A 12,444-nucleotide genomic window follows, 5' to 3' on the forward strand; every position below is an offset into this window, starting at 1 on the left:
TGCAAGTAGGGAAAACAGAAATTTTAAGAAGATAGAGAAGATGAGGGAAAAGAAAAAATATTTAAAAGGTTGTAGAATAAAATAGTTTCAACAATTGTTACAATGAAAGGAGGTAACAGGTTTTACGCCAAAACAAAGATAGGAGGTCATGAGGTCCTGGCTCTCTTGGACTCAGGGGCGAGGGCCAGCTGCTTAGGAAAAGGCTCAGCGGCACTCCTAGGCGGTAAATAGGCCTTTATTGTGCCAATCAGGGGCCAAAATGTGAATAAAGGTATGAATGGGAATGTGTGGCCACATGTTGCCAGTGTGGCGGGGCTCGTGTCCGCCGAGGGTGCGAGGACGCGTTCTGGCAGATTCCTCTGGAGAAGGATTCAAGGGAAAAGACCGCCTTCACTGTCCCTGGCCGACCCCTATACCAATTTACTGTTATGCCTTTCGGGTTGTGCAATGCAGCACAACGAATGTGTCGTCTCATCGACAAGGTCATTCCGGCCGCTTTACGTGAATACGTTTTTGTTTATTTGGACGATTTGTTAGTGTGTTCGGTAGATTTCGAGTCACATATGTGTTTCTTGGAAAAGGTCGCTCGGTGTCTTCGCGAGGCTAAGTTAACAATTAACGTAGAAAAGAGCAAGTTCTGTTTCAAAGAAGTTCGATATCTAGAATACGTAGTCGGGGATGGTTGCATTAGAACAGAAGCCATTAAAGTGGTAGATGTGAGGGACTTTCCAGTTCCGAAAACCCCGAAGCAACTACGACGGTTCCTGGGTATGTCGGGCTGGTACCGACGTTTCATACAGGACTATGCGACTAATGCAGCTCCGCTGCACGACTGCCTCAAGAAAGACAAAATTAAGAAATTCACTCTGACTGACGAAGCGATGAAATCATTTGAAATTTTAAAGCAGAGTTTGGTTTCGGCACCGGTGCTTATGCACCCGGATTTCAATCGAAAGTTTTACATACAATGCGACGCATCGACAGACGGAGTTGGAGGGGTTTTGTTTCAGTTGGACGATGACCAGAACGAAAGACCTATTGTCTACGTTTCGGCAAAATTAAATAAGGCGCAGAAAAACTGTAGCATCACCGAACTGGAATGCTACGCCGCTATCGTGAGTGTTAAGCGATTCCGACCTTACGTGGAGGGAACCCCGTTCACCATCATAACTGATAATGCCAGCCTCAAATGGCTCATGAATCAGAAAGATCTTTCTGGGAGGTTGGCAAGGTAGAGCTTGAAACTCCAGGGTTATGATTTCGATATCCAACATCGAAAAGGTGTGCAAAACGTGGTTCTCGACACACTCCCACGAATGCACATGGACGAAATACTGACGAACGACAGAGCCATCGACGTATGTCTCGAGTCACCGTGCTTCGAGTCGGAGGAGTATACGGAGTTAAAAAAGACGGTGACCGAGAACAAAGACATTTCACCAGGCTTATGCATATCGGACGGTTACGTTTATAAACGGACGCAATTCGACAGGGGGGACGATCTTCTAGCGGACCAGACCTGGAAGCTCTGGGTTCCGTCGGAATTGCGACCGGGGCTGATAGAGTCGTCTCACACCTCACCGTCCGCTGGTCATGGTGGCATCCACAAGACGCTATCCCGACTACGTCAGAAATATTACTGGCCAGGAATGGTTTCAGATGTTTGCACATATAGGATCGTGGGTTCGAATCGAGCTCAAGGCCTAACAATAATTAATTTATCATTATTATTGTTATGATACATTTTTTCTTAATTGAAAAAATTATTAAATTAGAATAGAAAAAAGAAAAAATTTAGACAACTGCCAAAGCTCGTTGTATAGATCCATTTCGAGAACTGCTAAATTCCTCAATCGGCAACGTTTGGGCGCCGCTGCTATAGCCATTCAGCCACCACAGCGGTTTTTTGTTTGTCTTCATTAATCCTACTTCTATTCTGGTTCTTGCCAATTGATATTCAGAACACTGCGACATCTGTTGCAGAATGAATGTGAAAACTGGACTTCTTTGATGGCAATGCTGCCATAGTGTCAAATTTTATTGACACATTTTCACCGTGCTCTGGGATGTATTAACAATTTTTGTTGTTTTATCGGCCTACTGATTTGTAAGATCGCGGGTTCGAATCGAGCTCAAGGCCTAACAATAATTAATTTATCATTACTATTGTTATGATAAATTTTTTCTTCATTGAAAAAACTGACGTTGACGATGAAGGAATTTAGTAGTTCCCGAAATGGATCTATACAACGAGCTTTGGCAGTTGTCTAAATTTTAACTTTCTTCTATTCTAATTTAAAGTTTTTTCAATTAAGAAAAAATATATTATAACAATAATAATGATAAAATAATTATTGTTGAGCCTTGAGCCCGATTCAAACTCGCGATCTTACAAATCAGTAGGCCGATATAACAACAAAAAAAAGAATTTTTTACAGTGAAAATGCGAGATGATGAATCGGTAGTAGCTCGAGTTAATCAACTAGCGTCAGAAATCGAACAGCAAAATGAAAAACTATCCGATAGATTAATGATGGCACGTATCATTACTGGTTTAACGTCATTTTAATAATTATAAAACAGTGTGGTACAACACTAAAGAAAATCGAACGATTAATGTATTGATGTCATCTTTACAGTTCGAAGAAGAATATCTAAATCGACTAAATGGAGAAGAAACAGCTGGTTTTTGCGCAGCGTTTTCAACAAAAACTAAGCCGAAACTATATAATCGAAAAGATTCAAATCCGAAATCAAAAATTGATCATTTGAAGCAAAAAACGAAATGTAATGCGTGCGGGCAGAAAAGCCATTGGGCTAGAGATAAAGACTGTCCAAAATATGAAAGAAAATCTACAGGCAAAACCAGCAAAGAAGGTGGTGAAATGGCATGGTGTTCCGAACAGCAAACAATGGAATTACCAATTAAAGAATCTGATAGTTGGTACGCCGATTCTGCAGCAACAAAACATATGACATTTCATCGAGAATGGTTTTCTACGCTACGAAAGCACACAAACGGTAGCAAAGTTAAAATCGCAAACAATATTTGCTTACAAATCGAAGGAATAGGAACAATTCTAATTTATGTAAAAGTAGACAATCAGTGGAAGCCAGTTCGTCTAGAAAATGTACTGTACGTTCCGGAACTCAGCGAAAGTCTGCTATCAACAAGCATGATAACAGATAAAGGTATCACAGTGATAATCGACAAAGAAGGTTGCAAATTTGTCGACCAGTTGAACAAAGTTGTTGCCGTAGGAAAACGCAACGAACTGAATCAAATTAAAATGAGTTTTCGATTACATATTGATGAATATGCAAACGTTGCCGCTGTTTCATTGCAGCATTGGCATCGTCGTTTGAGACATGTGCATGCTGACGCTATCAAGCAAATGTGTAAGAATGGTCTAGTTACTGGTGTCAGTTTGTCTGATAATGAAAGTTTTTTTGCGCAGATTGCGTATATGGTAATATGACCAGAGCAACACACAAAACGTCTGTTAAGCGAGCATCAGCAAGAGGCAAATATATGCATGTAGACTTGTGCGGCCGAGTGAAATTAATGGAGTAGGTGGTATTCGCTACTTTATGTTAGTGAAAGATGAAGCCACTAGTTTTCGTTTGTGTTTTTACTAAAGTGAAAAGATGAGGCTTATAGTCACTTGAAGTCATTAGTACCACTTGTTAAATATATGAATGGTGCACAAATCAAGCATTTTCGATTCGATAATGGAAAAGAATTTATCAATCGAAAAGTATTGACAAACTTATTAAGAAATGAAGGTATTCAGCTTGAAGGCATCGCGCCGTTCACTCCCAAGCAAAATGGTAGCATCGAACGTGACAATCGTACTGTCCACGAAAGTGCGAGAACAATGCTCATTACAAGTGGTTTGCCGAAATTACTATGGTCGGAAGCAGTACGCACAGCAAAATATTTATTGAATCGCACAACAAACAGCAATTGCGCTGGAAGCACGCCATATGAAAAATGGTTTGATCGCAAACCACATTTGGGTCATGCAAAAACCGAATGCTCTTTACAGATTCCGAAACAAACGGGTCGTAAGAAATGGGACCCAAAAGCAAAAAAGGTTTATTTAATTGGTTTCGAGTCCACAAATAAAAATTTCCGGTTGTATGATCCATGTAGCGAAAAGGTTTTTATGAGTTGCAACATTCGATTCAACGAGAAGCAACCTGTCAAGTATGTGATTGACGAAGAATCAGAAATTGAAGATAGCGAGGTCAGCAACAATTGTGAGCAAGAGTCTGAACATAAAGATGAAATCACTTCCCAAGAAGAAAATGTTTTGACAAATGATGAGGAGACGTATGATGATCATGAATCGCGACAAAATGAGCGATATAATTTTCGACCAAAAGTTAATACACCAAGTCGACTGATCGAATCAGGTTATTCGGCGTTAATGTGTGAACCAATATCATATGAGGGGGCAATTAATTCAAAAGAAGTGCAACAGTCGAAGCATGCGATGGACGAAAAATATGAATCCCTCATACTTAATGGCACTTGGAAACTAGTTGATGCTCCGAAAGATCAAAAGGTAATTGACAACCGTTGGGTGTTCAAAGTGAAGCAAAATCCAGATAGCACGATAGAACGATTCAAAGGGCGTTTAGTTGTTCGTGGTTTCACACAACAGTATGGTGTCGATTATAAAGAAATTATTAGTCCAGTAGTGAAATATACGTCGGTTCGATTAATTTTGGCTTTGGCAGCGAGTCACAAAATGAAGCCAATTCAGTTCGACATTAAAACAGCTTTTTTGTACGGTGAACTAAAGGAAAATGTTTATATGAAACAGCCAGTTGGTTATGAAGACAAGAGTGGGCGCGTATGCAAATTAATCAAAAGCTTATATGGACTTAAGCAAGCTTCGCGATGCTGGAACCAAAAATTCACGTTTTTCATTCGCAAATTCGATTTTAGGCCTAGCAGTTCGGATCCGAGTGTGTTTGTTCGTAAGAACGACAATAAAATAACCATTATCGCCATCTATGTGGATAATGGATTGTTAGCAACAAACGAAGAGAGCGAAATTGATGTGATCATTTCACACTTGAGACAACATTTTGCAGTAAAAGTATTTGAAGCCAAATATTTTCTCGGGTTTGAAATTGAAAAGTTATCCGATAATTTAATCCATATACATCAAAAAGCATATGCCATGAAAGTTTTAAATCGTTTTAACATGACGGATTGTAAAGCAGTATCAGCTCCGATGGACTGCAATCAAAAGCTTAGTGATTTTGTAAACGACGAGCACGGAAAATCGTTTCCATATTGAGAAGCCGTTGGCAATCTGATGTGTTTGGCAATCGGAACAAGGCCAGATATCAGTTATGCTATAGGTGTCGTGAGCCGATATTTGGAGCGACCAACTGCAGCACATATTAATGCTGTAAAACGAATCATGAAGTACATAAGGGGCACGTTAAGTACCTTTAATCCTTTACAAAAGCGACAGTAAATTTGATTTTGTTGGTTATAGCGATACAGACTACGCTGGAGACACAGATACTAGAAAATCAACGAGCGGTTATGTCTTCCATATTGGTTCGGGTGTTATTAGTTGGGCGTCAATCAGGCAACAGTCAGTATCAACTTCTTCAACAGAATCGGAGTATGTAGCCGTCTGTCAAGCAGTTAAAGAGCTAGTTTGGTTAAATTTACTTATGACCGAGCTGTCGGAGAAAAACGATTTCAAGGTCAAGCTATACGCGATCCGACTAATCAAAAACCCGGTATTCCACAAACGAACGAAGCATATTGATGTCCAATATCACTTCATAAAGGAAAAATTTCGACTTGGAATATATTTGTACCGAAGAACAAATTGCAGATATATTTACAAAGCCATTAAATAAGAATCGGCACATACTTTTATGCCAATATATGAATTTAACATTTGATTAACAAGGAGTTTTAAAATATAGCTGAAATTGTATTAGACAATGAGTGGAAGTGTTGAGATATCACTGTCAAATACAATCTCATATTATATGGCAACCCTTTTTTATACATACATATATATGACACAGCAGGTTTTGCGCTGTAAGTTAATTCAGTTAGTTGATCCTGTTATGTATTCATAAATCGGTCTTTTGTAAAGTACTCTTTTTTCTAATAAAAGCGAATGAATACTGCAATTCTTATTTGGCTAAATTAATTTATGCGGCATTGGAAATGCTTGGATTAATTCAACACAGCCCAACAACTGCTTTGCCCGGACTTTCCTTTTCCTCCTAGATGAATGTGATACGCGGAAATATTGAACAAAAACTAAACTAGTTTTTCTTTTAATCTTGACAAAAAAGTTTGATTGCATACATGTGAATGTATTTGTCTACAACATAGTGCAATAACCTCACTTTTTTAGCAGCTTTATTTGCCAGTATTTATATAAGTGTATAACAAAAGTAATAAATTTTGATTGCTTAATTTTTCGCATAAATTTTCCACAGAGAAATTAGTTTTCTGTAAAATGTTTGCTATATTATGTTGGGGAATACAAAGTTAGGCTGACGTCAGATTACTCGCTATAAGCTATCCCAGGCAAGAAGCGATTTTTATTTTCAGCTTAGTAGAGCTCACAGAGTATATTAATTTTGTTCGCATAACGGTACCCCGTAACGGCATAAGCTAATCCAGATAGATATAGACTTCTATGTATCAAAATGATCTGGGCGAAAAAAGAAATTCATTAAGCCATGTCCGTCCGTCTGTCCGTTAACACGATAACTTGAGTAAATTTTGAGGTATCTTAATGAAATTTGGTATGTAAGTTCCTGGGCACTCATCTCAGATCGCTACTGAAAATGAACGAAATCCGACTATAACCACGCCCACTTTTTCTATATCGAAAATTTCGAATAACTGAAAAAGTGCGATAATTTATTACCAAAGACGGATAAAGCGATGAAACTTGGTACGTGGCTTGACCCTATGACGCAAAATTTAAAAGTAGTAAAATTTTGGACAATGGGTGTGGCACCGCCCACTTTTAAAAGAAGGTAATTTAAAAGTTTTGCAAGCTGTAATTTGGCAGTCGTTGAGGCTATCGTAATGAAATTTGGCAGGAACGTTACTCCTATTACTATATGTGTTCTTAATACAAATTAGCAAAATCGGATAACAAACACACCCACTTTAAAAAAATGTTAAAAGTAAAATTTTAACAAAAAATTTAATATCTTTACAGTATGTAAGTAAATTATGTCAACATTCAACTCCAGTAATGATATGGTCCAACAGAATACAAAATTAAAAGAAATTTTCAAAATGGGCACTTTTTTATTTAATTTGTCTAGAATAGTCTTAATGCCATAAGTCGAATAAAAATTTACACATCCTTTTGAAATTTGGTAAGGACATAGCTTCCATGACGATAACTGTTTTCTGTGAAAATGGGCGAAATCGGTTAAAGGCGCGCCCAGTTTTTATACACAGTCGGCCGTCTGTCCCTCCGCTCGGCCGTTAATACGATAACTTGAGCAAAAATTGGAATATCTTTACTAAACTTTGTTCACGTACTTATCTGAACCCACTTTATATTGGTATTAAAAATGGCGAAATCCGACTATGACCACGCCCACTTTTTCGATATCGAAAATTTCGAAAACTTGAAAAATGCCATAATTCTATACGAAATACGAAAAAAGGGATGAAACATGGTGATTGGATTCGTTTTTTGACGCAAAATATAACTTTAGAAAAAACGTTGTAAAATAGGAGTGACATCAACCATATTAAGTAGAAGGAATTGTAAAATAGGAGGGGCATCAAACATATTAAGTAGAAGGAAATGAAAAATTTCTGCAGGGCGAAATCAAAAGCCCTTGCAATCATGGCAGGAATACTGTTCGTGGTATTACATATATAAATAAATTAGCGGTACCCGACAGATGATGTTCTGGGTCACCCTGGACCACATTTTGGTCGATATCTCGAAAACGCCTTCACATATACAACTAAGGGCCACTCCCTTTTAAAACCCTCTCTAATACCTTTAATCTGATACCCATATCGTACGAACACATTATAAAGTCACCGCTGGTCCACCTTTATGGCGATATCTCGAAAATGCGTCCACCTAGTGAACTAAGGCCGACTCCCTTTTAAAATGCTCTTTAATGCCTTTCATTTGATGCCCATGTCATACAAACACATTCTAGAGTCACCCCTGGTCCACCTTTATGGCGATATATCGAAAAGGTGTCCACCTGTAGAACTAAGGTCCACTCCCTTTTAAAATGCTCTTTAATGCCTTTCATTTGATGCCCATGTCATACAAACACATTCCAGGGTTACGCTAGGTTCATTTTCCTACATGGTGATTTTCCCTTATTTGACAAAGGATGAAGGAATATCGTTCCAAAAAACGTCACCCTTGGTCTACAATTTGGTAGATATTTCCCAAGCGTATGTAATATGGAATTAAAAACCATATTAATTATAAACCATACTACGAAACCCTACGAAACCAACGCAGCTAAGCTCTCAGTTGAGTATGTAATATTCGGTTACACCCGAACATAGCCTTCCTTTCTTGTTGTTTTTATGTATTTTACAAGCTTGGAATGCTTCTGGTACTCTGACAAGTTTTAAAATATTCCATAAGGAGTAATTTGCAAAGTTTTCTATTTTTATATAATAGCAACGCTTTTCGCTTCCACTCTGTCGTTAGCCTTACGTAAATCTTTTTACCTAAACAATTGTGGTAGGGGCTTATATTGTGTATTATATTTCTAAACGTATAGTAAAATCTACTCTGATGGAAATAGAATTAAAAGCAGTAATATTTGATAGACAGCCCTCTAAATTATGCATACTGAACTTGTCAGGACAAAAGAACAAAAGAAAACGTCAACGGGATGAAAACACTTGAATGGGGCTAGAGAACATTCTGACGTTCACAAGTGTCAAAATTTGTCTTCGGTTTTTTTAACGCTTTTTGCCACAGGGCCTTAGTAAGAAATTTTTAGCACTTTGTTTATGTATATATGTATATAAAAAATAAAATAAACAAGACAACACGAACATAGAGGTATGTAAAAAGAATATAACCTAGAATTACTTACTGATATACAGGCAACATTATTGGTAAAGGATGAGTAAGATGTGGTGCTGATTCAAGCTGGTTCAAGCCCACTTTTAAAAGAAGGTAATTTAAAAGTTTTGCAAGCTGTAATTTGGCAGTCGTTGAGGCTATCGTAATGAAATTTGGCAGGAACGTTACTCCTATTACTATATGTGTTCTTAATACAAATTAGCAAAATCGGATAACAAACACACCCACTTTAAAAAAATTTTAAAAGTAAAATTTTAACAAAAAATTTAATATCTTTACAGTATGTAAGTAAATTATGTCAACATTCAACTCCGGTAATGATATGGTCCAACAGAATACCAAATTAAAAGAAATTTTCAAAATGTGGCTCCGCCCTTTTTTTGTTCATTTGTCTAGAATACTCTTAATGCCATAAGTCGAATAAAAATTTACACATCCTTGTGAAATTTGGTAAGGGCATAGCTTCCTTGACGATAACTGTTTTCTGTGAAAATGGGCGAAATCGGTTAAAGGCGCGCCCAGTTTTTATACACAGTCGACCGTCTGTCCCTCCGCTCGGCCGTTAATACGATAATTTGAGCAAAAATTGGTATATCTTCACTAAACTTTGTTCACGTACTTATCTGAACCCACTTTATCTTGGTATTAAAAATGGGCGAAATCCGACTATGACCACGCCCACTTTTTCGATATCGAAAATTTCGAAAACTTAAAAAATGCCATAATTCTATACCAAATACGAAAAAGGGGATGAAACATGGTCATTGGATTCGTTTTTTGACGCAAAATATAACTTTAGAAAAAACTTTGTAAAATAGGAGTGACATCTACCATATTAAGTAGAAGGAATTGTAAAATAGGAGGGACATCAACCATATTAAGTAGAAGGAAATGAAAAAGTTCTGCAGGGCGAAATCAAAAGTCCTTGCAATCATGGCAGGAATACTGTTCGTGGTATTACATATATAAATAAATTAGCGGTAACCGACAGATGATGTTCTGGGTCACCCTGGTCCACATTTTGGTCGATATCTCGAAAACGCCTTCACATATACAACTAAGGGCCACTCCCTTTTAAAACCCTCTCTAATACCTTTAATCTGATACCCATATCGTACGAACACATTATAGAGTCACCGCTGGTACACCTTTATGGCGATATCTTGAAAAGGCGTCCACCTATTGAACTAAGGCCGACTCCCTTTTAAAATACTCATTAACACCTTTCATTTGATACCCATATCGTACAAACACATTCTAGAGTCACCCCTGTTCCACCCTTATGGCGATATCTCGAAAAGGCGCCCACCTATAGCACTAAAGCCCACTCCCTTTTTAAATGCTCACTACCACCTTTCATTTGATACCCATATCATACAAACATATTCTAGAGTCAGTCACCCCTGGTCCACCTTTATGGCGATATCTCGAAAAGGTGTCCACTTATAGAACTAAGGCCCACTCCATTTTAAAATATTCTTTAATACCTTTAATTTGATGCCCATTTCATACAAACACATTCCAGGGTTACCCTAGGTTCATTTTCCTACATGGTGATTTTCCCTTATCTGAAAAGGATGAAGGAATATCGTTCCAAAAAACGTCACCCTTGGTCTACAATTTGGTAGATATTTCCCAAACGTATGTGATATGGAATTAAAAACCATATTAATTATAAACCATCTACGAAACCAACGCAGCTAAGCTCTCAGTTGAGTATGTAATGTTCGGTTACACCCGAACATAGCCTTCCTTACTTGTTGTTTTTATGTATTTTACAAGCTTGGAATATTTCTGGTACTCTGACAAGTTTTAAAATATTTCATAAGAAGTAATTTGCAAAGTTTTCTATCTTTATATAATAGCAACGCTTTTCGCCCACTCTGTCGTTAGCCTTACGTAAATCTTTTTACCTAAACAATTCTGGTAGGGGCTTATATTGTGTATTATATTTCTAAACGTATAGTAAAATCTACTCTGATGGTAATATAATTAAAAGCAGTAATGTTTGATAGACAGCCCTCTAAATTATGCATACTGAACTTGTCAGGACAAAAGAACAAAAGAAAACGTCAACGGGATGAGAACACCTGAATGGGGCTAGAGAACATTCTGACGTTCACAAGTGTCAAAATTTGTCTTCGGTTTTTTTAACGCTTTTTGCCACAGGGCCTTAGTAAGAAATTTTTAGCACTTTGTTTATGTATATATGTATATAAAAAATAAAATAAACAAGACAACACGAACATAGAGGTATGTAAAAAGAATATAACCTAGAATTACTTACTGATATACAGGCAACATTATTGGTAAAGGATGAGTAAGATGTGGTGCTGATTCAAGCATAGCGGCTCGCTCTTGAAGCGCTTCTTTCACCATTCTATACTGTTCAAGGTCTAGCTAAAAATAAGATATTACTTTTAAAAATTTATATGTGAAATTGGATGATAGCGAGTAAGAGAGCAGTTCTATTATAAATAATCTTTTATCTAAAATGGTAAAACAATGGGGCATAATCAATCAAATTATTGGCGCTAAATAAGTTAACTCCAGCTTCAATGAAAAGTGTGCTTTATTTTAATCATGGTTGACTTTATTATCTATATAATTTTTAGGCAAGGCAGCATCTGGATTTGGTACACCTAACAAACACCCAAAAAACATTTCTCCAAACAAATATATACCTAGTTATGAAGTTGATATCGAACATTATTCTCTTATTATTCTTAAACCTGATAGTTCTCAAGTTGATATCCAACCTCATTCTCCAATCACTGTCCAGTCTTTGAGATATTTTGTAAAAATTACAGAACTCGAGTTGATCTCCAACCTTATTTTCAAATTATTATCCAGCCCTTGAGAGAAAAAAATAGTTCTCCAATAAATATCCAGCACATTGCACCAGTTGATTGATAGCCTATATTAGATGTCGAGTTGAGGTGGAGTTGAAAAAAATGTTCTCCAAGGTGGTACCACCACAGCGGACAGCTGTTTACTGTGAGAATAAGCACCTGGTTGGTAACAGTAATGAAGCGTTATAAATGTATAATAAATTATATATTGTAACGAATTTAAGGAAAATCCACTTATATTACACCTTCTCCTAAAGTTCGTATCGCTAAATTTTTGAATAAATAACTCCAATATTCTGTATTGCAAAATGTTGTTTCACAACAGTAGTGCGCGCTCAGTCAATAAAATGTGCCAGAACAATAAAATTTAACCTAGGATATAATTTATGCCAGGCATTAAAAAGAAAAGAGTTGGCAAACACATTGTCGCTAATTGTTGATGAAATAACCGACTAATCAAAAAAAAACTCTTATTTTATAATAATATTAATAAC

At 37.0% G+C, this 12,444-nt stretch overlaps 1 protein-coding gene across 4 annotated transcripts in view; it reads right to left on the reverse strand.

Annotated features, from left to right (window-relative positions):
• Gpo1 (glycerophosphate oxidase 1) overlaps positions 1-12,444 on the reverse strand; it is a 350,155-nt gene that overhangs the window by 110,737 nt on the left and 226,974 nt on the right. For 3 of the 4 annotated variants that reach the window (XM_067772901.1, XM_067772900.1, XM_067772902.1), the window contains exon 4: positions 11,386-11,498. In XM_067772901.1, the coding sequence (XP_067629002.1) occupies positions 11,386-11,498 (113 nt within the window). Of the gene's footprint in view, positions 1-9,108; positions 9,190-11,385; positions 11,499-12,444 lie in introns of those variants that run through there. The other variant, XM_067772903.1, reaches the window with a different exon arrangement.

This window comes from Eurosta solidaginis, chromosome 3, assembly GCF_040869045.1.
Source record: "Eurosta solidaginis isolate ZX-2024a chromosome 3, ASM4086904v1, whole genome shotgun sequence".
In the NCBI taxonomy this organism is placed as follows: Eukaryota; Metazoa; Arthropoda; class Insecta; order Diptera; family Tephritidae; genus Eurosta; species Eurosta solidaginis.